This window comes from Octopus sinensis, linkage group LG13 (assembly GCF_006345805.1).
Source record: "Octopus sinensis linkage group LG13, ASM634580v1, whole genome shotgun sequence".
NCBI lineage: Eukaryota > Metazoa > Mollusca > Cephalopoda > Octopoda > Octopodidae > Octopus > Octopus sinensis.
In genome coordinates, this window is record NC_043009.1 from 25,509,332 (window position 1) to 25,536,831 (window position 27,500).

At 36.7% G+C, this 27,500-nt stretch overlaps 2 protein-coding genes across 4 annotated transcripts in view; one reads left to right on the forward strand and one right to left on the reverse strand.

Annotated features, from left to right (window-relative positions):
- The window catches only part of LOC115218658 (periodic tryptophan protein 2 homolog), a 103,473-nt gene extending 95,675 nt beyond the window's left edge, over positions 1-7,798 (forward strand). For all 3 annotated transcript variants that reach the window (XM_036508231.1, XM_029788585.2, XM_036508230.1), the window contains 4 exons: positions 1,068-1,242; positions 3,255-3,473; positions 4,557-4,782; positions 7,538-7,798. In XM_036508231.1, the coding sequence (XP_036364124.1) occupies positions 1,068-1,242; positions 3,255-3,473; positions 4,557-4,782; positions 7,538-7,748 (831 nt within the window). In that variant the 3' untranslated portion in view covers positions 7,749-7,798. The remainder of the gene's footprint in view (positions 1-1,067; positions 1,243-3,254; positions 3,474-4,556; positions 4,783-7,537) is intronic.
- A 1,211-nt stretch (positions 7,799-9,009) lies between these two features.
- LOC115218602 overlaps positions 9,010-27,500 on the reverse strand; it is a 151,289-nt gene continuing 132,798 nt past the window's right edge. Inside the window, exons 28-37 of the mRNA XM_036508232.1 lie at positions 25,132-25,293; positions 23,667-23,849; positions 22,558-22,663; positions 20,581-20,683; positions 18,044-18,086; positions 16,703-16,733; positions 15,486-15,682; positions 12,434-12,542; positions 11,087-11,320; positions 9,010-9,365 (exon numbers count right to left, since the gene is read on the reverse strand). Coding sequence (XP_036364125.1) covers positions 9,268-9,365; positions 11,087-11,320; positions 12,434-12,542; positions 15,486-15,682; positions 16,703-16,733; positions 18,044-18,086; positions 20,581-20,683; positions 22,558-22,663; positions 23,667-23,849; positions 25,132-25,293 — 1,266 coding nt within the window. The 3' untranslated portion in view covers positions 9,010-9,267. The remainder of the gene's footprint in view (positions 9,366-11,086; positions 11,321-12,433; positions 12,543-15,485; positions 15,683-16,702; positions 16,734-18,043; positions 18,087-20,580; positions 20,684-22,557; positions 22,664-23,666; positions 23,850-25,131; positions 25,294-27,500) is intronic.

Below are 27,500 nucleotides of genomic sequence, written 5' to 3' on the forward strand. Positions count from 1 at the left end.
GACGTTGCTGTCAAAAGACATAGGATTCGCAGGGCCTGTGCCCCAGTTTCCAATGTGTGTGAGTGGACTAAAGCAACATGAATGAAGGGTTTTGCTTAAGAATAATATATACACCACTCTATCCAGGAATTGAAACTGCTTTTGTGGTATTGTGAGTGGAACACCCTAACCTCTAGGCAACACACCAGCACTTGGCGTGTTACTTACAAATAAGTGAATTCTGACTAAAAATGACGACACTGGTTGAAACAGGTGAGGAAATATACTGGATCATTGAAAATATGTTAAATCATTTGAAAGTGTTATCTTAGTGTGTCCAGGTGAGTCAGTTGTGTAATCACATCGAAACACTTTATTATATTTATCATTTTGAGCTATTGATTTATATCACTCTGAACAACACTAAATACAGCTGGGTGGATTGAATTGATGGCATTATTAAATACCTGCTCTTCATGGCTGTAATACAACGATGCTTGCAGAATAGAAACTTGTCGCCTCAATATAGACTGAAATGATACAGCACGACTAAGAGGAAGAACCAGGTATGCGGTTGTCTCCCTTGATAATTATATCTTATACTGATTGATTGAACAGCCTAATGATATCAATTTTTTATAAGAAAAACCCCGCAAAACAATGTGAGGTATAAGAAACACTACAAGTCGATGGTTTCTATTTTTTATCTTTTACCTCATTATTTTGCGGTTAGAATCTCCTTCTTTCGAGAAATCTTTGGAAATACGAGGTTGGAAGCTGACTTTTCTGTTCTGCTATTTATGTATAAAGAGAGCTATTTTGCATGTGCAAGATAAGATTGTTATTGTAACAAATAAGTAGTAAGCAATTCAGTTCTGTTGTTAATCTGTAGTTTGGTCTTGCTAATGATGATGGCTCTTTTAGTCTCAAATTTCCTCTATTTCATTCTGTGGTGTCAGAAGAAACTTGGATGTCTTGGGTGGTTTTTTTTTTTTTTTCCTTGTTTGCCATTTATTTCAGAATAATAGGCATTAATACTTGGTCGGGTTTTTTTGTATTTATTTAAATTTCTTTTTATTCTCTTCCAGGAGTTTTTAGACAAAAGACAAATGACAGAATGGGGTAACATTGAACTCATTGATGATGAAGAAGAGGATGGCACACGTAAAAGTATCAGTTTACCTGGTGTTCTCCGAGGAGACATGTCATCCAGACATTGGAAGGCAGAAGTTAGAGTTTGCTGTATTCGCTTCTCTCCCACAGGTAAAACCATTTCCATCATTTCTATTCTGTTATGGATTTCTGTCCATTATTATGGCTTAAATTAGTTTACAACAGCATTTCTCAACTGGGCTTCCGCAAAAGGTTCCTAGGGCTTCTCCAAGGAGTGACATTACTATACATGCACATTATATGTGCATGTACATACAATATATATAGGGGAAGAATTCACAAAAAAAAAAAACAACAAAAGATGAAGACAGGTGCTGTAGACATCAGGAAGTGAAAAAGTCTTTAACGTTTCGAGCCTACGCTCTTCCACAGAAAGGAACCCAGAAAAAAACAAGGAGAGAAAATAATGTGTATTGGCTAGCAATCTATCATGGTGAGTGCTAGACGGAGGGTTCACACAGGAGAGCTAGGAAGAAGGGGAGACAATAAAGTAGTGGTGATCCCAAAACGAGGGTGTGGGGCTGGGAAGTGGTCAGTGGTGGTGTGATGATATATTTTAAAAACTTCCAAATATTTGGGTGGCAACAACCAGCGTTTGATAAATAGCGGCTCATACACAGGAAAATACGGTACACATCAGGAGTATTTGTCCTAGAGGGTTGTTGTCTATGGGGGAGTAAACGTCCTAGACTCATTCATGCTCTGGACTGCATTCCTGCTTTGAAAGGAAAAGGATACACACCAACTCTGAAACAAGTCAAATGTCTTGGTTATTTATTGGGATCCAGTTGTATCATAGTGCCACATGGTTGAGGACCAAACTGTGCAGTGTAACCTGCAGTGAGCGAGTTGTTGTATAGGATGCAGTGTAGTGGTGAAGACATGGTGCAGTTTCTCCCTTGCCCAGTCTGTTTCTGTTTGTAGAAATAACTCTTTACTCTTTTACTTGTTTCAGTCATTTGACTGTTGCCATGCTGGCCCACCGCCTTTAGTCGACCAAATCAACCCAGGGACTTATTTTTGTAAGCCTAGTACTTATTCAATCAGTCTCATTTGCTGAACCGCTAAGTTACGGGGATGTCAAGCGATGTTGGGGTGGGGGACAAACACAGACATACAAACATATGCACGCGTGCACACACACACATATATATATACACACATACATACGACGGGCTTCTTTCAGTTTCTGTCTACCAAATCCACTCACAAGGCTTTGGTCGGCCTGAGGTTATTGTAGAAGACACTTGCCCAAGATGCCACGCAGAGGGACTGAACCAAGAACCATGTGGTTCGTTAGCAAGCTACTTATTACACAGCCACTCCAGTGCCTATAAAGCTTTTCTTTTTTTTTTTTGTAGTTCTAAGTTCTAGCATTCATTGGGGGCCAGTTACTTGATTGATGTCTGTTTCACCATCATCATTATCATCACCTGATGTCTCTGTTCCCAGTTGCCATGGGTTGAATTTTCTGACAAGATCTGATTGATTTGAAGTCTGCTTTGGCATGCTATCTACAGCTGGATGCCTACCTTCCTAGTACCAACAACTCTACAAGTACTAAGCATTTTGAATGACACCAGCACTAATGAAGTTACTATTCAGCTTGCAAAACTAAGACCTCTTCAACCAAATGGGGCTGCATTAAAGAAGGTGGCCCCTTTAGCATTCAGATTATTTTGTCAAAAGAAATGCTTATTTATTCACATTGTTTTGAATTACTTTTGCATTATCTTGTAACTTCAAGATTTCAATGACATGATTGTTTTATTTTGAGAATGGCATTGTGGGGGAGGTGTGAGAAGCTAGATCCGGCCAGTTTGAACTTAAATCAGTTAAAATATTTGGTCCTGGTTTGATCGGTTTAAATGCTAAAAGATGACAACATTTCCCCTGGATAAGGTAGTAGACCTTCACAGGATTACTCACAGCTGATGGAACTAGAGAAACACGAAATGAAGTGTTTTATTCAGGAACACAACACACTGCTGGTCTGGGAATTGAAACCACACTCTTGTAATCATGAGTGCAGCTCCTTAGCTACTTTGCCACATGCTTTCACTACTGTTAACATGATTTCTGTTTATTTCTTTATCAACCAGGTCGTGCATGGGCAGCAACTTCAACCGAGGGTCTTCTTGTCTATTCACTCGATCACAGCCTTACATTCGATCCATTCGAACTTGAAGTAGACATCACTCCTGACAAGATACGGCACACCTTAAAAGAAAAAGATTATTCAGCTGCCCTCATGCTCAGTTTCCGCCTCAATGAACATCCCATCATTCAGGAAGTATTGGAACAAATCCCACTCAATGATGGTAAGTTTCGATGTCAACTAAGCCAGCAGAATGGTATTCTGGTTACCGTAAATCCTCGCGTATAGTCTGCCCTTGAGTATAATACGCAGGGGATTTGTAGGGGGCTGTACCTCTAAAAAACCTAAATCTTGTGTATAATATGCACCCCTTCTCTAACTTGAGTTGTGCATAATTAAGCCAGCAGCTCCTAGTCAAACAAACACTTCTGTGCATGCGTAATACAATAATGGGATTGTAAATATGTTTGCAAATTGTTTTTGTTACATGTTATTCTGAATACTTTTATTTTAATAAATGTTGCTTACTGCAAGTTATGGATGATTCTTTTATGACTTCATTGCTTTTAGGCTTAGCTTAAGGTATTTTCACGCCTGACATCACAAAATGCGTCTGAATAAACATTGCCGGACAGCAAATAGAGACTCGGACATTGCTTAGAAAATATTTTCATTTTTGAACTCGTATATAGTACACACTAGGGATTTTGACCTTTAAATTTTGGGGAAAAAATGCAGATTATACTCAAGGATTTACGGTAATTAGTTCTTCAAATTAAATTTCTGGGCCACTGCATAACTGTTATCTTATTGTATGGCATTAAACCTTTTGCTCCTTTTTTTTTTTTTTATTGTAATATACTGCCTTTATTTCATTAAATAATTTTTGAAAATATTGAAGAATTTAATAAAATGACTTTGACAATATTAAACTGGTTTTAAAACTATGAATTAAAATGAAAATTTGGTTGAAGATTTTAATTTAGATCACTTTAAAATAGGGAAGTTAGTGTCACAGAAACAAGGGTTCGTGTCTGGCAGGTCGGTACCAAGAGGGTTAGCTACCAATGCCTTTGAGAGAAACAAAATTAATGACCTTATGACCTCTAAAACCTAGAGGTCAAAAGGTCATCAGATCAGAAGATATTACTTCTGCCAAAATATCCATAAATAATACCTGCTCGCTTCATAAGTGTATAAAAAATTTCATGGTAACCAATATGAAAAAAAAAACTTTATTTTAAAAAATGGGGGAAATATAAATTGTTTTGTGCTAAAATGGATTTTTTTCTTTTTTTCTTTGTAGTTTTGATTATTTGCCAGAATCTCCACTCCACTTACGTCGATAAACTTCTGTTCTTCATCAGTGGTCAGATTGAACAGTCAGCTCACATACAATATTATCTCACCTGGCTAGAACATCTTCTTGTTTCCCATGGGCCGGCCTTAAAACAACGGTCTGCTTCAATTATGGCCACACTGCGGTCAATACAGAAAGCTACCAAGATCAAGTATGATGACATTGGTAAAATGTGAGTGGTCATTTTGGTACTTTAGCACCTTTCAATTTAACCATTTTTTTTGTGAAAACAAGGGATCGGCCAGAACATATAAAATTAACAAAGACAAGTTAATAATTTATTATCCAAAATAGATATAGATAATCTATCATTGCCAGCGACACCTTACTGGCACATGAAAAACAACATTTGAGCGTGGTCGTTGCCAATGCCATCGGACTGGCTCCCATGCAAGTGGCATGTAAAAAACACCTTTTGAGCATGGTCGTTGCCAGTACCACCTGACTGGCCCTTATGCCGGTGGCATGTAAAAGCACCCACTACACTCTCAAAGTGGTTGGCGTTAGGAAGGGCATCCAGCTGTAGAAACTTTGCCAGATCAGATTGGAGCCTGGTGCAGCCTTCTGGCTCGCCAGTCCTCAGTCAAACCATCCAGCCCATGCTAGCATGGAAAGCTAACGTTAAACGACAACGATGATGATGATGATGATCCTACACAAAAATGCAAATTTATCACCGAGTGAGTAGCCGGGTACCTCATGATCCCTTCAGCAAATTGGCTTCTTCGAACTTATCTGTCAGCACCTTCAGTTTTGGCTGAACATCAAAGTCTTTTCATCACTGATGGAATTCTGGTGTTGTTTTTCTCAAAATCTATCACTTTTGTGTTTGGTAAAATCTTCCATTTCTTCCTCCATCAGATCATTTCCTCTTGTTCTCCTTCAGTTCATTACGACACCCATTCTTAGTTTCTCAACACCTGGTTTCTAGTTAAACCAACCTTCTTGCTACTCACTTCTCTCATTTGAGGAGGTTTTACCTTTTTCTCCGTCCTGTGAGTGCTGGCGCCATGGGAAAGACACCCATTTCTCTCTTTAAAGTGGTCAGTATTAGGAAAGACATCCAGCCATAGAAGCCATTTCAAAGCTGACATTGTACTCCAGCTTGTCACAGTCTGTTAAGTTTTCTAGCCCTTGCCAGCATGAAAGATGGACATTAACTCTTTCATTACCATATTTCTTTTGAGATGCTCTGTGTTTCTTTCAATTAATTTAAATCTAACAAAGAATTTAGTAAAATAACTTAGTTATCATTAAGCTAGTGTTAGGAATTTAAATTGTGACTAAGGTTTGGTGGAAGATTTTAATTCAAAACTCATGAAAACAAGACATTTGTACTCAGAGCCAGAGCCAGTTTCAGCCAGGTTGGTATCAAAAGGGTTAAATGAGGATGATAGTAATATGCGTATGTAGTTATGTATCCTGACATGTTTTGTAATTTTCTTTTCTATGATGGGTTTTATAGCCAATGTGTGAGCCTTTTGTCTCCAATAAAGAAAAGATTAAATGAACTTTAGGCTAATTAAAATATGTTTGTAACATGTTTCTATTCCTAAAGGCAAATTCACCCAGTTACCATGGGGAAAAGAATTCTCATTTATAGTAACAAGTGTAATATCTGCTTAGTATCTCCCCTTAGCAGACTCCCAGGCCTGTTTCTGGCTCTTTAGCTTTCTTCAGTTGGAGATTCTGAAGAGAGTTAACTCAAGCAGATTCTAAAGCCATAGCTTTATCTTAAAACAGTCAACATCAGTGACTGAGTTGCTCTTTTTATAGCCGGTTTGGCTACTGTTTGTGTAACACTACTTTTATATGTTTCTTATTTGGAAATAGATAATAGATATATTTTACTTTTGAAGAAGGAATATATATTGATAAACACATCACTTATAACTTACTTATAAGTGTTATCATTATACATAAATCCTGACTCCAGCTACATAAACGCCATAGTGAGAAATATATACTCTGAAATGCTAACAGACATTTTATGCATGCATAAACACTATACAAATGCTGTAAAAAATTCAGTTTCATAATTGCAGAAATAAATTTCATTAACAAGTTGAAGAACGTGAAGAAAGAGAAAATAATTACTACTTTAGTTTATTTATGTACATTTAGCATTTATAGTACAATTGGAAAAGTAAAGTCATTTTGTCATAGAGAGTTACAACTTACAATTCACACTAGCTAATCCTTCATACTAATTACTAGAGTTCACAATAATTCAAATAAGTCTTGTTGGATTTTTATTATAGACATGGCATAAAAAATAACCAATATCTCAAGGAGTGAATGTCATGGAGTTTAGTAACATCCTACGATCACTAATTTCCTAAAAATCAGAGTTTTTGTAACTGCTCATATCCGAATTCTAAGAGCCATATTTCGTGAAAGATTTCTTTGATGAAAGTTTAGAATTCGTATATGGGCATTTGCTCGAACAAACATAATTGTTGCCTTTTATGACTTGCTACACTCTCATGGACCATTTGTTTGAAACAAATATAATGGAATCAACACCAAGTTGTGATAAGGAATAAACAAACTTTAGGATAGTTGAAATATAACTATTTCATGATAAAGCTACAACTCTAGAATCTGCTCAAGTAATCTCTCTTTGGTATCTCCTGCTGAGGAAATATAAAGATTCTGAGAGTCTGTTAAGGGAAGATACTAACCAGATATGGTGCTTTTATTATCTTTTACTATAAGTGAAAATTTTTCTCAATGGTAACTACAGTAAAATAGCCTTTAGAAGTTGAAATATGTCACAAACATATTAACTAACCTTAAGTTTGTTTATTCCTCCTTGTTGTTTCGCGCTAATACCATTGTGAAGAAAGGATTATTTGTGTTGTTGTTATTGTTAGTAGTAGTTTCATTGTTATAAATCAAAATATTGTTCCTATCTTCTCCTCCAGTTGTGAACACAATGAATTCACCATGCAGTACCTGCTAAAACAAAGCCACTTGAAGCGGAAAAGGGCTGAAGAGAACTCTAAATCTAAGGGTTCGTCTGACAATGATGAGAATGATGAAGGCATGGAAAGTGAATCAGAAGATGACAGTGGTGTGACAGACTCTTCAAATATATTTGTAAGCAAATGGTCAGATGATGACAGTGACAGCTAACAGAGGGCCTCGATATTTTTGTAATAAAGTTAAAATGCTATCTTACTGAAGTTGTTGCAATTTGTGGATGTATTTATTTAATTTTTACCTTTTACATGTTTCACTCATTGATCTGTGGCCTAGCTGAGGCACTACCTTGAAGGGTTTTAGTTGAACAAATCAACCCCAGTACTTGTTTTTGTTTTTTGTCTTTTTTAAAAATCTTTTGCTTATTCTGTTGATCTCTTCTGGGGATGTAAACAAACCAACATCAGTTGTCAAACAGTGGGAGTGACACAAATGCAACATAAACACAAGCACATAAATGCACACATGGGCTTCTTTCAGTTTCCACCTTCCAAATCTGCTCACAAGTCTTTTGTCAGGCAGGGGCTGTAGTAGAAGGCACTTTCCCAAGAAAGCAGCCCCCCAACATTCACCACCTCCACCACCACTACTGATATTGAAGGGGTGGGGCGGAATGAGATGTAAAACTGAAAACCAACAACAGTGAAATGGAGGTCACAGTCTTCAATTTACTGTGAAACTAAATTCTAATTAACAGTCCCCATTAACAAGAAATAAATCAATATCTGACAAATAGAATAATCACCATATTTGTTTTTAAATATTTTATTTTTCTTCTTCAGTAACTATGAATGGAGCAAGTAGTGTTTTGTAGACAAAGAAACCAATCTGTATGGTTTTCGTTACTCTTTACAATTATCGTTAAAAATTTTTTTTCAATGTATCATATAGATGTCACTTTTGATGCTGGATCTAAATTTCCTATTCGTTTATTCCAGAAAAATTTTGCAAAAACGTTACGGTGTTCATCGTTTGATAATTTTCAACCAATCAGAAAACAGTGCATTCATTGCCTCTTCCATCATTGGGAGTGGGGGGGGGGGCATCAGCATGTCAAGACATTCTTACGCACACATACTACTCACACAAAGTTGAAAAGCTGTTTTTATTTTCATTTTCAGCATTGAATATTCACCATCCCACTTCCATTGCACACACATACACACACACATCTTCCTTTTACATACGCACACACATATACTCACACAGAGTTGAAACTCTCCCACTACCAGTTTGTCATCACCCCTTCCTTCCTTATTCATCTGTCACCCTTTCCTTTCTCATTCATATGTTATGATGGAGAAAAAACATTTTTCTAAAAGGTTATCTTTGTCTTATCTTCTTCTCTTCCTTGTGTGCATGTGCAGCATCTTTGGTTACTATGGAAATACAGTTTATCACCATGGTGATGTGTAAAATACTTGTTTCTGATTGGTTAAAATACCCAAATTTTGCAAATTTTAAAGGCTAATAATTTTTTAATTATGGATTTATAGAAAAAAAACGAACCTCATTTTCATAATTAGTAGACAACATTTAATCCATATTCCAAATTTGAAAACAATTGGAACAAAATCTTAAACAGTGACGAGAACCACAAAAATCCAAAGAAACAAACAAACTAGCAAAACAGAAAAATAATCCTTTGATACCAAATTGAGTACTTTGGTTGTTATGGAATAATATCAAAGGTGGTGATGGTGGTGGTGGTTGTTGGTTGAGGAGGTGGTGGTGGTATTTCAGTTTTCTGGTTGAAAGCAGGAACTCTGCCTGAAATCAGTTTAGAAATATAAAGGTTGTTAATGATCAAATGATGAAAATTAGTTAAATTAGTTAAATATAGAAAACATCCAATATGAAGCTGGTAATTAACTGTATAACTGCATATATGCATCCTTATACCCTTGTCTGAGACATTAACCACGCCTACTTATCCATATTCCTTGGCTTAATGAGACACTAACCACAACCCCATTCGTATACATCAGTCTAATGTAACATTGACCATATCCTCTTGTCCATATGACATTTTAATTATTAACCACACCTCTGGCCATATACATCACTCTAATTTAGCAGTAACCACACCTACTTCTTCATATATTGCATTTTAATTAGGTGTTAGCCACACCCACTTACCCTGTGTAGTGGTGTCGGTTGGTCTTAGACAAATTACCATGCTTAATTAAATTAAGATTATTTAAAACAGTGTTTGGTAAATTGCAACACACAGACTTTCTGAATGGCACCCCTAACAAAAGATAACCCTTAATTTTATTAGTAGTGCAGTCCACCTGATGATGAACCATGTCTTAATGTGGCCCACTTCTCAAAAAAGGTTATCCATTCCCTGCTTTAGAATTTTTAAACTTGTCCGAATAACCATGGCTAAGAAAGAATTACATAGATACAAACCCCTGTTTTGTCTTCTCATTAATAAAATGTGGGTGGAAAAGATTTTGGTAATTTTTGATGAAGGGTGTTACTGTATTAATGGTATCAAGTTTGGAGGGCCTGCAAATGTTATGGGCACTGCCCTGCCCCTGTCTTCAGACTCATCTTTTGTCTTTCCTTTCATTTTTTTTTCCATGTTTCATTCATGCTTGGGCATTGTCTTGAAGGGTTTTACTCAATCAGGTTGACCCTACTACTTGGTTTAAAGCCTGGTACTTATTATATTGGTCTCTTTTGCCAACCTATTAAATTACAGGGATATAAACAAACCAGCACTGGTTGTGATGGGGTGGGGAGACTGACATGAATATACACTTTTTTCTAATCTTTCTGTCTTTACACTCACTGGATTTGACAGGCCATGCAGATCCTTCATCAGGAATCTGCTCTGCACACCTCTTTCTATAATTTTCCCTTGTCCCCTAGCATGAAGATGAACCCCTCCCCCTCTCTCCAACACATTTCCCCCAGGGCTCGTAGTCCTGTCAACTGCATGGCAGTCTTAGTGCAGGTGACGAGAAAAAGTACCCAGTCCATACTGTAGAGTTATTGGTGTTATGAAGGGCATCCAGCCATAAAAACTATGCCGAAGTAGATATTGGAGCTTGATGCAGTCTTTGGACACAATGCATCCTGTCAAACTATCCAACGCATGCCGTCATGGAACATGGACTTCGAATGATGATAATATCAAATAGATGTCTCTGTGTATGTGTGATGGGATTCCACACAATTTCTGTTTAACAAATCCATTCACAAGGCTTTGGTCAGCCCGTGGTTGTAGTAGACACTTGTATAAGGTGGCATTCTGTTGGACAGAACCTGAAATTGTGCAGTTGCAAAGCAAGCTTCTTATCCCCAGTTCAAGAACCATGGTATTACTCCCCCCGTTTATAGTTTCTGCTGAGAGACCTGAAAGTTCTTACCATTTTTATTTCAAATGTAAACACAGGGAACTCACTGATATACATGTCTGTAGCAACTGAAAGCATAAACCCTATGAAAATGCATTGGAACTTGAGATTTTGAATACTTACAAGCAAGGAACTGGTAACCGAGTTTTGTGAGAGATTTCTGGAGTTGTTCTTGATCGTATTTTTGCCAACATTCCAAGACAGAAAAGCACTTTTCTCGAAGAGATAGATCGACACGTTTGTCAATGTTTACCTGTGTTTCTTCTGAAATACCCAGGTATGTGGCCAGTTCTTGCCATCTGATTGCCAGAGCTTTAGAACGGCAAAGGAAATCAAAGAATTTCTTTTTCTCACAATCTGCAAAAAACCATGGAATTTATGCATTCAATTAATTCGAAGTTTTCTATCAAATGTAAAACTTATTTATTCACATTGTTTTAAATCAGTTAGACATTATTTTGTAGTTCTGAGATTTCAATAAGGTGGTTGTTGCATTTTTAGAAGGACATTGTAGGCAAATTTTGCAAGAAAATATGGCATCTGTGATTCATAGATGCCATACTTTTGTAAAAAGTTGCATACCCAGTGCTCTCCAACTGTCATTTCCACAATGTTCTATGGGGCCAAAGAGTGGGAGAGACAACAAAATGGTATCTATGTGTGCTTCTGACAACATAAACACCTGTTCTATATTTAAAAGATGAAAAATTATGTACATTATTTACATTTGATGGATATTTGTCCTCATCTTGTTAGTTGTTAACACAGCGTTTCGGCTGATATACCCTCCAGCCTTCATCAGGTGCCTTGGGGAAATTTCGAACCTGGGTTCTCATTCCGATGTTTTTATTATTATTCAGGTGACCTGAAAAATACCTTAGGAATGAGAACCCATGTTCAAAATTTCCCCAAGACACCTGATGAAGGCTGGAGGGTATATCAGCCAAAATGTGTTAACAACAAAAAAGATGAGGACAAATATCCATTGAATGTACATAAACACTGGTGTTTTAGCAAGACTGGTACATGATACCATGCCACTTTCTCACACAAGTGATGGCTAATCTCTATGCTTAAGCGTGTGATTGATATTTATTCCATCATCATAATCATCATTTGATGTCTATGCTCCCAGTTGCCATGGGTTCAATTTTCTGACAGGTTCTGATTAGTTTAAAGTCTGCTTTGGTATGTTTTCTACAGCTGGGTGCCTGCCCTTCTTAGCACCAACCACTTTACAACAAGTACTGAGCATTTTTCATGGCACCAGCACCAGTGAGGTTGCTATGCAGCTTGCAAAACTAAGATCCCTTTAACTGAATGAGGTTACATTAAAGAAGATGGCAACTTTATGCAATGGAATGAAGGGTTAAAGTGTGAGAGAAACAAAGCAAGGCCCTGTATAGATAGCTGCTAATTAACAAAATATAATTAATTATAAATATTTAAAAAAATTTCCTGAATATTTACCAGAGAGAGTTGTTTGACACTTGTAACTGTACTCTTCTTCTCTTGTGTTTAATTGTTCTGCAAGTTGTTGGTAGCCAAGGACTGAGAGAGCTGAAGCAAGGGGTTTTACCTGAAATGTTGGAATTTTGTTTTTATCAAACAGTTTCAGTGTACAAGGAGGCACACAAAAGTAACTGTAAATGTTTTCTGAGGGACAAGCCTGTTGTAGTTCAGGTTTCTGCCTTTAGAAGCAAGTTGATGTGACCCTCTGGCAGCATCGGGTGTAGTCCTACTGCCACGTTGTGCAATCTTTGTTTAGCGGTGCTTCTACTTTGTTCACTGATTTTTGCGATGGCTGAAATGATGGAACAGCCTGTTTCCGTGAAATTCTGTTTTCTGCTGGGGAAAACAGTGGCTGAAACAGCCTGTCATGCTTCAGACAGCTTATAACATTGCTGCCATGAGCAAAACATAAGTTCACAAGCGGTTTTCATACTTTAGGAATGGTCACTTGTTGCTTGAAGGCCAACCTCATTCAGGACAACTGTCCACCTCCCGAACAAATAAAAATATCACAAAAATGCATGAACCAATCTTGAAGGACCGTCACTGAACAGTTGACGAAATTGATATGATTGGGCTGTCCTGGAGCTCCTGCCAATGAATTTCCTAAGCTGTTGATGTTTATGTCCACGAATATATTTTACACCACACTAATTTGTAGCCTTTTCATACACATTCATATATGCATAAAAATATACATACAAATAGACACATGCATATACACATAAACTTACAGACGGATATACACATGGACATATACAGAGTTCAAATCCTGCATGTATACATGTGTTAGTGGTGAGGTGAGAAACATTGTGAGGATGGTTGGTGAAATATAGACAAACAACAACTGGTGAATGTGTTTATAGGCTTTGCCAAATGTGATTTTTCCCAAATATTACAATATTGGTTTCAAAACAGGGTTTTATTCCTGCAAAAACAAATCCAAACTTATATATAAGAGATAAATATATTAGGTTGTTTCACATGAAATTTATTTTAAATGGGTTTCTTACGAGTCATCTATAAATGGATATATAATGAGTTCCTAGGTATATGCTTGTGTTAAGTCTTAACTCTTTTTCTTTCAAGACAATTCTATTGTTCAAAATTGCTACCCACAGCTCTTATAACAATGTTGACAACTGAACAATAACCGATTGATTTTCTTGTATGAATACAAGTTGGGTCACTCTGCCACTGAAGCTTTACAAAACATCAAGTGGGATTTTGGTAACGATTCTGTTGACATAATAACTGTTCAGAGATGGTTCCAAAGATTTTGTTCAGCCTTTAAAATGAACCAAGAGGGAGACCAAAATCAGTTATTCGGCATGATGAATTAAATGTTTTGGTTGAATGGAATCTGAGAACAACGGTCCAAAAGATCGGATCAGAGCTCCAGATATCTCCCACAACTGCTTCTTGGCAGTTAAAGAAAATTGGAAAAGTCAAAAATATGGATAGGTTTGTTCCCCATCAACTTAATGAGATTCAAAGAAACAGATGCCTTACAGTGTGTTCCATGTTGATTTCTCGGTTGGAAAGAGAACCATTTTTGTATCAACTCATTATGTATGATAAGTGGATTCTCTTTGATAACAGCAGGAGGACAGGACAGTGGTTAGATGCAGGAGAATCACTAAAACACTACCCAAAACCGCCATTGCAACCTTAAAAAGTTGATGGTCACTGTATGGTGATCAACAAAGGGGGTTATTCATTATTTATTTTTGCAACAAGGGAAAACTGTAACAGCAACATCCTATTGTCAGGAAATTAATTGTATGCATGAAAACTTAAAAAAGAAGCAACCCGTGAATAGAGATGGCCCAATTTTGCTTCATTGTAATGCACGGCCTCACACTTCTCAAGCTACATTATGAAATTTTGGCACATCCTCCTTAATTCTCCTGATATCTCTCCAACTTATTATCGCGTATTTAAACACTTTGAGCTTGCTATACGCAATAAAACATTCTTAAATAAAGAAGAGGTAATTGAAGCATTCAAACAGTTTATCAGTGTAAAAGATAACAAATTCTTTGAAGATGGAATATATGCCTTAGAGGAATGTTGGATGAAGGTCGTAAATGAACAAGGATCATATTTTGATTAAATAAATGAATATTCTAAAACTTTAAAAACAATTTTAATGTTTCTTTTTTCAAATGCAACATTTCATGTGAGACAACCTAATATTTTAAGGAACTCAAATATATATAAATAAATACTGAGTTGTGTGTTGTTGTTGTTGTTGCGGTTATTGTAGTTGTTTAACTCCAGATCAACCTATATTAGCCTGTGGCCAAAGCTGTTCCAAGCATGACCATTCTGTCTCATATCTTTTTGTATATCCAGGACTACATTTTTTAATAAACCCTTCCTGTCATCAGAAATGGAAACTGTATGGAAGCCCTTATTGTGCATGCATATGTATGTGTTTGTCTCCATATGTCCACACATTGGCAGTGCTTGGGTAGTAGTGATGATGCTTTTCCGTTTCCTTCATAAACTAATTGTCTGATAGTTTGGTACTTCCGTGTCCTGTGAAATAAGGTACCTTACACACAAATGAAGTTTGGTGGCTGACCATAGCATACCACTACAAGAATTCCTCATTTCATCCATGCTAACTTTTAAAAAATGTGGATCTGAAAACTTTTTTAAAATGAGAGATTTTATATAAGAACCAGAGGCCATCTCAGACATATTGGTACTAAAAGAGTTAAAAGTGGCTTTGACCTTTAGCATACTATAGATGCATTATGTTACTGTATGAGTTATGTCCCCTTTCATTGCGATCCAGTGCACCTGCACTTATAGAGAAAGTGCGTATGGGACCATTATGCACCTATATGTGCCAAAGGTTTAAGTTATGCACGTGTGAGTGTGTATGCACTTATGTGCGCGTGTTTATGCATGTATATGTGTGTAGCAGAATGCTTTTGACGAAAGATATACTGAAGGGAAGCTAGCCCATGGTTAAACAATAATAGCTACAATAACTGACCTTATCGCTTGTAACAGGTAGAGAGTTATGCCATGCCATTAACATGTTGAAACAGGCCACATGAGGAGCTTTATCACTGGCAGTTGTCTTTATCCGTTTCATAACCAGCCCTGAGACTTTCAGTTCTTGTGCCAGAAGTTGCCATTTGTTTCCAATAGCAGTTGATACTTGCAGAAGGAAATCTTTGTTAACAGGATCTTGGAAAGTAGAAAACGGTACAAATTTATGCATATACATTCAGGTATTCTTCTCCCATGTACATCTTCATACACACAAAAATGTACATGCACACATGCTTGTCCACTCACAAAAACACATACATATATCCACATGTGTGTGAATATATATATATATATATATGTATGTATGTATGTACATATAAATCAAAATATACTATATTATAGATCCATTTCAGTTAAAGTTACCAATAGGTTTCACACTAGATATTAGGTTACAGGGCAGTTAACTAATACACATGATGCTCTTCAGAGGTGGCAGGAAATAAATATATGTACATCTGACTGGCACTCTGTTGGTTATGACAAGTGTTCCAGTTGATCCGATCAATGGAAAAGACTGTTTGTGGAGCATTCCACACACACGTGTACCCTCAGCACAGTTCTTAGGGGGATTCAATGTGATACAAGATGTGACATGGCTGGCCCTTTGAAACACAGGGCAGAGGACTACACATTTTTGCCAGATGAGTGGAGTAAAGCAATGTGAAATAAAGTGCCTTGCTCAAGGACACAATGTGTCCCCAGGAATCAAACTCATAACCTTATTATCTTGAGCCGACTACTCAAATCCCTAGGCCACATGCTTTCATACACACATGCACATACATGTGCGCACACACATGCGTGCACACACATGCACACATATATTATTGGATGACCAATCCACCCTTTGCCGGGTTTTGTTTCTCATCCTGCAAACTGACCCCGAAACCAGCTTCTCATCAAGCAGACTATGTAGGGTTTTAGGGTTTACTCACCAATAGCCCAGCCATGAGAAGATTGTTCTAGTTCATCTGATTACTAGTTGTAGGCCCCTGGTTATCAGATCTTTACCCTAATACACACACATTCATATACAATCTCTTTATCACACACACACACATACACTCATACACTAGAGAGGGCGATGGAGGAAGAATAATGTCTGGAGTCTTGTGTATCTGATAAATTCTAATAATAGAATCAATGCCATCCTACCTTTGATACATTGCAGCTGTTTCTGCCAGTCCTGGAAATGAAATAATAAAAATAATAATAATAATAATAATCCTTTCTACTAAATGCACAAGGCCTGAAATTTGTGGGGAGGGGACTAGACAATAACATCAGCCCCAGTGTTTCACTGGTACTTAATTTATAGACCTTGAAAGTATGAAAGGCAAAGTCAACTTTAGAGGAATTTTAGCTTAAAATGTCAATAATAATAATAATAATAGCTGATGTAGTACCTGGCACTGACTCTCATGGCTTCTGATCTTAACTGATTGGAAGTGTTATCATGTACCTTGTTTTATCTTGGTATTAAAGATGGGCTACAGTAAATATTCTGCTCAATACCACAGGTTTGCTTGTCAGTTGTTTGACCTTAACCAGTTGAGCATGTCCTTTAGTGGCTGATGAAAACTGCACCTCTGATCACAAGTAGAAGTAGTGGGGGAGCATCATAGCCATGTGTTGAGAGGAGTTCTTTGGGATTTGGATAATTCACATCTGAGAACATGGGTGTTTCGTTTAACATCCTTAAACAATCTTATTCAGGGACTATTTGAGCAGGATGGGCGACTCAACCAAGAGAAAATTCTAACTGGGCACCATCTACAAGGTCATGTGCTGTTTATCTTGATATGAGATCACCATGTCGCACAAATATGGTTGTGATGCATGTGCCTGGTGTACCCTTATCAGACGGGTAGTTATGATGGGTACACTGGGCTTCGTATATTCTACCCCAGTGTCACTTTGAGAGTATGCACTGCTCTCTCACTCAATAATAATAATATTGGTTTCAAATTTTATTACTTTGCCAGCAATTTCTGTGAAGGGGATAAGTCAACTACATCGACCCCAGTATGCAACTGGTACTTAATTTATTGACCCTGAAAGGATGGAAGGCAAAGTTGATCTCAGTGGAATTTGAACTCAGAACATAGCGACGAGTGAGATACTGCTGAGCATTTCGTCCAGCACGCTAACGATTTTGCTAGCTCACCACCTTAACAACAACTGTAATAATAATAATAATAATCCATTCTACTGTAGGCACAAGTCCTGAAATTTTTGGGGAGAGGCTAATCGATTATATCGACCCCAGTGCATAACTGGTACTTATTTCATTGCCTCCGAAAGGATGAAAGGCAAAGTCAACCTCGGTGGAATTTGAACTCAGAGAGTAAGTACGGACGAAATGCTCACTGCCTTAACAATAATAATAATAATGATTATAATAATAATGATAATAATGATAACAAGAAATATTGTTTCTCTCATTACATGTGTATGTTTGTGTGTGTGTGTGTGTGCAAATATATGCATACTCACCCACAGTATGTGTGGTGGCTTCAACATATACACAGTTTCACATCTGGATTGAAATGAAATAAAATGATAATTGAAAGCATGCATGCATCAGATATAAGTATTGTATTCATAACTATTATACATACAAGCATCTGTGAAAATGTGAGCATATGCACATGTGAGGGTTGGTGCACTCATGATCACAAAGTGAGTTAACTATCTACTTGGTGTTTGTAAGAATCGTTATCGTAACTATGTCACCAGCTTTAAGACAAATCAATAAGAGACAGTCAACATCTTTGGCCGATTTTGTATGGCAACTGAAGGAGAATAAAATGAAGTACAGCATAACTTGGTCCATAGTAAGGTACACGAAACCATACAATATAATTTCCAGGAGATGCTGTCTCTGCTCCGAGGAATCCCTGTCTATTCTGTGGACCAATGAGAAGATCATTAATAGACTCTCCATCCATTAGGATGTGAACGAATATTTGTCAATTTTTTACCCTGAAGAGATTTTTACCATTTAAATGCATAATGCAATCTGAATTGCATAATATGAATCAAGGTAAGAAACTGAAACATACGTAGGTGATATGAAATTGACTATTATATAAATAAATTGATTTTTTTTCTGTGTTCAAATGCTTCATTTTCCTTATATTGTATATATATATATGCATCATATACATACATCACACATAGACACACAGTAATATTGAGTTCAGACTTTGGTACAAGTCCATCAATTTTGTGGGAGAGGGCCAAGTTGATTACATCCACCCCAGTGTTCAACTGGTACTTATTTTATTGATTCCAAAAGGATGAAAGGCAAAGTTGACCTTGACGGAATTTGAACTCAGAATGTAAAGATCAATTAAATACTGCTAAGCATTTTGCCTGGCATGCTACTGATTCTGCCAGCTTGCTGCCATTAGATACAGAGTAATATCAAGTTGAAGAATCATCATAAATGGGCATACTACCACCACACGCACACAGGGTAAATATTGGGTTGGTGCATAATTATTGAAGACTTTTTTTTCAACAAATTTTATTCAACAAAAAATAATAATAATATTTAACAAAAACATCTTTAAATGACGGTCTGACGGTCTGACTGTCTGCCAAGCAAATGGGAAGCAGTAATTGAAGTAGATGATGAATATGCTCCGGAATAATCATTTAAAGATGTTTTTGTTACATGTTGTTATTGTTTTTGTAGAATAAAATTTGTTGAAAAAAAGCCGCAATAATTATGCACCAACCCAGTAATAACAACAGTGAAGAATATACATTATACACACACATACATATACCATATGGATACACAGATATTTGTCATTATCATCATTGCTTTAACATCTACTTTTTCTTGTTTGCATGGGTTAGATGAAATCCACTGATACAGATTTCCAATGGCCATATGCTCTCCCCATCAATACAAACATGCAAATACAACTGGTGCTCCATCGGTTGTGATGACGAGGATTCCAGTTGATCCCTGCCCGGGAAGGTAATGTGCAAGGGAGATTCAGCATGACACAGAATGTGACAAGGCTGGCCCCTTTTAAACTGGGGTAACGTGAAATAAAGTGTCTCGTCCAAGGACACAATGTGTCATTGGGAATTGTCCTCTCAACCTTACAATCATGAGCCGAATACCTTAAGCACTGAGCCAAGCGCCTTCACATGCATATACACTCCATATGCATAAACACACACACACACACACAGACACACACACACACTTACACACACACATACATACACAAAATCACACACACACAGATAAAGACACACAGACACACACATACAGACACATGCGCACACAAACACATGCACACACACAAATACACAGACACACACACAAGCACACACACACACACAATTGCACGATGAGCCCTTTTTCAATTTCCACCACATTATGTCAGGTGTTGAGAGGCTGAAGAATGACAGAGGAACAGGCGCAGTTAATTTACCAAAGAGAAAACAAATGGCTACCCTCTATTATATGACTGATGCATCAATAATTATTTTTTGTGTGATCTCCAGTGCATCACAAAGTTTAAAACATTAAGAACCACTGCACAAGTTATAGCAGCCAAGCCTCCCTCATATTACTCTGCTGACACAGAAAAAGGAAGGACACATTAGACAATGCATGTCAAGATACACCAAGCCTGAAAAAATGTAGTCTGGAATGATTACAGCCAAGACTGTCCCATCTTTTATTTTTGATTTCTAATTACATAAATCGGCTCTTTTAGGATTAACACTCACAGTGATAATTCCTTTTTATTTTTGGTCAAAGGCCAACAAATTTTGAGGGGAAGGGGAAGTTGATTACATATAGTCCCCCAAAACTGAACTGGTTCTTATTTCACTAGCTCTGGAAGAATGAAGGGCAGAGATGACGTCAGTGGAATTTGAGTTTAGGATATAAAGAACCAGATGAAATGGTGCAAAACATTTTCTCTGGTGCAGTATTTATTCTGCCAGCTTGCCTTAACAATAAACACAATAATAATAATAAGAGACAAACAAGATCTTACTTTGAGGGTGGCTTTATCTTAAAGCTAATTCCTTGGTTTTGGGATATCTGAATGGCTTCCTCAGTCCATTGTGAGGAACGGTTCTTGGAATACAGCTGCAAATCTAGAAACAGAAGTTTAGTTTATAATATCAAGATTTTATACAGACGTGGGGTGCAAGGTTCCATGCAGATAAAGCTTTTTACTGATACCAGCCCCTTATTAAGACACATGACAACTTGTCTTAACTGTAAGAGATTTTGTTTTCACTCGCACACACACCACCACCACTATCACTACCACACATACTGCACACATATGTTTAAGGCACAGGAAAGGAAAGAAGGAATATATATAATCATCATCACACCTCTTCACTGTTAAGGGAGAAAGGAAGAAAGAAACCCAATCGTGTTTAGTTCCTAAATGTTTTTAATGATCTTGACTTTCATTGTATTGATGAGCTCCAATGAGAGCCAACAGTTGCCAGTCAAAATTCCACGTGTGTGTGTGTATGTGTGTGTGCGTGCGTGTGTGTGCATGTGCACGCAGATGCATATATATATATATATGTGTGTTTGTATGTATATATGTAATATAAATATACATATGTGTGTATGAGTATATATATATATATATATATATATACATAGAAATAAATGCTAATGTCTTTTCTACTACTGTAAAATCTCTGAGACAATAATAATAGGAAAAGAAAGATGGACGATGGTCACACACATACATACACACAGACACTGATGCTGGCACACACACAAACACACATATATACATGCATATATATATATATATACATACATACACACACACGCATATATATATATTTTTATATATATATATATATATAATATATATATATATATATATATTATATATATATATATATAATGAATTAATAAATAAAACATATGCATATATACATACATATATGTATGTACCTACCTCTACATGTATATATACATGCATATATGGGTACAGGACACCAAAAAAATGTCAAACACAATGAGAAACAAAAAAACATAAACACAAAACCAAGGAACTGGACATTTTTCTTAAACAACGAAAAAATAGAGTACAGGACAAATAACACAAGGAAAATTCCCCTTCTTCACTCGCCATGGTTTCATCTACTCTGCGTTTCAAAGGTTCGCCACTCTCAAAAATAGCGTTCGTAACACTATCTCATTCGGCTTAACAGCCCTTCTTGTCTTGTTATTCTCCTGTTTTATTTTGTACTGTAGTAACTGTCCTGTTTTTGTTACCATTTGTACCCCTCCACAAAAAGATCTCAAATTTTATTTAATTTGCTTTTCACGGGAAGGAAAGTTTCTATCGAAGATGCATATCGCCTTCACCTTCGAAACGCAGAATAGATGAAACCATGGCGAGTGAAGAAGGGGAATTTTCCTTGTGTTATTTGTCCTGTACTCTATTTTTTCGTTGTTTAAGAAAAATGTCCAGTTCCTTGGTTTTGTGTTTATGTTTTCGTTTCTCAATGTGTTCGACGTTTTTTTGGTGTCCTGTATCCATATATGCATGTATATATACATGTAGGAGTAGGTACGTACATATATGTATGTATATATGCATATGTTTTATTTATTAATTCATTATGTGACGGAACGCACGCATCCATTTCTAAGTAAGATTGTTCTTGATATATATATATATATATATATATGTATATATATATATGTATGTATGTATGTATGTATGTATGTATATATACATGCATACATATATATACATTCATACAAGCATGTGTGCACACACACAACACACACACACACACACAGATCTTGAGAAAAGGTGAATGAATGACATAACCAATGTTTTTTGTAAGCACCCGGCAAACCCACAAGACAACAAGTTGATGTTGGTAAGAACAACAGCAACGACAACAATAATATGAGAGCTGCAGCAGTAATGGGAAAAACACTTCTATGGCTTTGGTTGAAGAGATGCATTTCTGTGTGTTACCTGGAAATGTATTATTGCTTGTAGTAGAAAAATGGACTGTGATTGGTTGCTGCAAATCTATGTTGAAGGTGAGGAACAACTGAGGTATCGGTTGGTAAGGGTTTAACTAGAAGAAAACATGGTCACAGTATCAACTATGCAACTAATAATAATCATAACAACGACAAAAATAATGACAACAACAACAACAATAATGATGATGATGATGATGATGATGATGATGATGATGATGATGATGATGATGATGATGATGATGATAATAATAATAGTAATAATAATAATAATAATAATAATGATAATGGATGTATAAATATTCGTATGCACACGTGCATACACATTTAAATATATTCACGCTTACTCACTAATGGATGGAAGCACTCCGTCGGTTACGACGACGAGGGTTCCGGTTGATCCGATCAACGGAACAGCCTGCTCATGAAATTAACGTGTAAGTGGCTGAGCACTCCACAGACACGTGTACCCTTAACGTAGTTCTCAGGGATATTCAGCGTGACACAGAGAGTGACAAGGCCAGCCCTTTGAAATACAGGTACAACAGAAACAAGAAGTAAGAGTGAGAGAATGTTGTGGTGAAAGAGTACAGCAGGGATCACCACCATCCCCTGCCAGAGACTCGTGGAGCTTTTAGGTGTTTTCACTCAATAAACACTCACAACGCCCGGTCTGGGAATCGAAACTGCGATCCTATGACCGCGAGTCCACTGCCCTAACCACTGGGCCATTGCACCTCCACACTCACTAATACACACTCACATACATACATACATACATACATATATACATATATATGTGTGTGTGTAAATACATATATGCAAATGTGAGTGTGTGTGTGGTGTATATATGGATTTACACATAAGCACTCAGACATATGCAAATACATATTACTTCACAAATAACACAAAAACACCTACATTTATGCACACACACACACATATGCAAAAATATACATACATACACTTATGTATACATAGAAATATACATGCATGCACACGTGCTTACACACACACACACAAAATTCATGCTAACAAATATTCATGCATACACACATACATACATATCTAAGTCTAAGAGATGAAGATATGACTTACTTTAAGTCTTATGACGATCTTCTGAGAGAGACTTGCTTCTCGTGGGATCATAATGGACAGGTTTGGTTCCAAAGATGAGACCAGCTTTGTGCCATGAAACAGCCAGGTTTCTGCTCTCATCCGTTTGGTGAGAGCAATATAACAGGGTAGCTGTCTTATCAACTTCTCATCCTGGTAACTATGCTATTGTTGGTGTTGTTGTTGAGGATGTTGATGTTCGCCATAAAAACCATGGTGGTGGTGGTGGTGGTGGTGGCCCAAGTGTTAGAAGTATCAGAGGTGGTGCAATATGGAACAGAAAAACAAGAGATTTGAGGTTACAGCATAGATATGTAAGAAGTTTGTATGAGATGTATGTGATGTATAGGTTGGGCAGAGGGCTATTTCAGTTACTGGCCAGGAAGGAATTGTGTGTGTGTGTGTGTGTTGTGGAATGAGTGTCAACAAGCAAGGGTTGAATAAAAGCTGAATTATTAGATTATTAAATGCTATTATTAAACATTTGAATGGGATTTATATCAGTTGAGTACAAGGAATATACAAATATGAATAGAAAAACAAATAGAATCTCATTTACTGCATCATACACCTACAATGTGATGAGAATTAAATCTGCCAAACAGGATCACAGTTATTAAACTGGATTAGGGTACATAAGCAACAAATCAAAGCTTAATCTCTTAGAAATGTTTCATGCAGTGAAATAGATTGGTGGAAAAGAAAAATTGAAAATATTCTCTTCTTTTTCTAAATAAAGGAAAAGAATGAGCAACTACAAAAGGCAAAAGAAGAATACTTTATAAGAATTCTAAATCTGAAACTAAACCACAAATAGTCTGCAACACCACCAAAAACAATATTCCTGACACGGTATACCTCATAAAACAAGTGTTTTAAAAACTGAAAATAGTGTAAATGCCTATACAATACTAAAACTAACAACATGCTGTATCAAAAGTGGTGAACAACAAAGTTTCTTGTATATTCCATATTCCGTCTCTGTCATTTGTTACAACACACACACACATATATATATATATATATATATATATATATATATATACAACACACAATCAGGCTCAAACTTCGATCATGTGACCACAATAGTACCAACTATAAGTACACATGTGCAAAAGGCAAGATATGTAATGATGAAAGTGTGGATAACTTTTGACTTCCCTTTGTATGTGTGTGTGTGTGTATGTATACATGCATGCATATATTATATCTATATCTATCAATCTATCTATCTATTTATCTATCTATCTATCTATCTATCTATCTATATCTATATATATATCTATATCTATCTATCTATCTATCTATCTATCTATCTATCTATATATATATTATATATATATATATATATATATACCCAGAGAGAGAAATACATATGCTTATATATACACAAGTGTGTATATAAACACATATCTACTAAACAAAGATCATTAACTGTTTCTCTTACCTCTTCTAGATGAGGAGACTCCACTTCATTGCAGTCAATCATGTCATCATCATCATCATCATAAGAATTTGACCAATTAATTCCATCACTGCTTTCGATGAGTTCACAACTGTGATATTGGTGAAGGGTTTCATGACAAAATGATGTAATCTCTAAGGTTGACTGTGAAGTATACAAGCATAAAAGACTATATATACATACATACATTTGTACACATATATGTATATACCAACATCAAAATATGATACCACGTGACCTTCCTCGACCAATTGCAGCCCACTTTATGGTAATAACTGCTGTCATTCAAATTATGATTATTATTATATTATTATTATTATTATTATTATCATTATTATTATTCAGGTCACTGCCTGGAATTGAACTTGGAATCTTGGAGTTAGTAGCCCGCGCTCTTAACCACTACACAAAATGAGGACAAATATCCATTAAATGTAAATAATGTAAGAAATATTTCCTCAGAAGCCATATGTAGTACAAACTTTCAACCTCCATAATGTCGAGGTGAGCTTAGACAACATTGCATCTAACACTGGACGCCTCAGCAGATGTAAAAATGCACCTTCACAATGCCCAATCCTAACCTGCAACTTCCGAAACCCAACCACCTGTCCTTTAAAAGGATCCTGCCGCTCAAGGACCGTAGTATAGAGAGCTACTATTACACCATCTGACAGTACTACTAGGCATTATATGGGTATGACAGCCAATGACATCAAGGGAAGATACTCCTAGCACATGCAGTCATTCAGATCCAGTGATAGAGAGAAGTCTACTTCCCTGTCTCGTTTTCTCTGGAGACTCTGTGACTCTGAGGTGAAACACCCAACATTAAGTCGACTATTGTTGGCAGGGCACCACCATATTTACCTAATTGCCAGCTCTGCCTCCATGAAAAACAGCATATCGTCTACCAACAAGAAGTACAATCTATTCTATTGCTGTCACCAGAAGTATGTCTTACTGGTACATTTCAAGTCACTGTCCACCAACAACCCATGTATACCACCTTAGTACCATCTGCTCCCCTGTGCCACCTGCACCAAGGTCACTATCACCGTCCAAATCCCATGAGCAGGACTGCCAATCACGAATCCCCAATGCTTGTTCATGCTTGTATACCTGCATACTCTCATCCCATGTACATACCCACATGATTATATATGCACGTGCACATGCATGAACATATGCACACGTGTTTGAGTTGAGGTGCAAGTGCACCCTGTGTGTGTCTGTATGTATGTGTGTACGCCTCTTTATACAAACACGCACACTAATAAATACAAGTGAACACCAGTGTGTATACATGGGTGTGCATATTAATATACACACCGGTGAGCATACACTCGGACATACACACTGATGTGCATACACGTCCATATGCACATCCACACGTGTGTGCATGCATCTATGCATACTCACATATATATGCGCGCACACTCATATATATATGTATATGTATATATATATATATTATATATATATATATATATATATATATATATATATATATATATAATATATATATATATATATATATATATATATATATATATATGTTATATTTCGGAATGGTCATATTGCCAGTTTAGCCAATAAAAACACACGCACTATATATTTGGTGTTATTTTGCTTCAGTGCTATTTATTTTTTACATTAATCTTAATCTTATTTCGGCCAGAGTTCTTTCGTCACACTCCTGTGACCGCATCAGTGGTCCTTTGTTTTCTTCTCACTTACTTGTGTCTCTCCTTACTAACCGTCAGCCATTTTGTATTTCTATTGTATGTCTTCATTTGCGCATGCTTATATCTCTATGTGCGTCTATGTTTATTTAGTGTGTGTGTGGGGGGGATGCCTGTAATATTTGTATCTTCTGGTTATATACATTCTTGTAATTTGTATTGGCTAAACTGGCAATATGACCATTCCGAAATATAACAATATCTGTTTCAACACACGACTTCACATAAAAAATCTTGCACAACAAATATTTAAACGTATATATATATATATATGAATTAAAATCAAAATGAGGGTGAAAAATTGTATATCAATTTAATAATATCAGTTTATATGCTATATATGTATGTCGGCCTCGCCTGGCCCCGTGCCGGTGGCATGTAAAAGCACCATCCATTCACGGCCGTTTGCCAGCTCCATCTGGCACCTGTGTGGGTGGCACGTAAAAAGCACCCACTAAACTCACGGAGTGGTTGGCGTTAGGAAGGCCATCCAGCCGTAGAAACACTGCCAGATCAGACTGGGCCTGATGCAGCCTTCTGGCTTCACAGACCTCAGTTGAACTGTCCAACCCATGCTAGCATGGAAAGCAGATGCTAAATGATGAT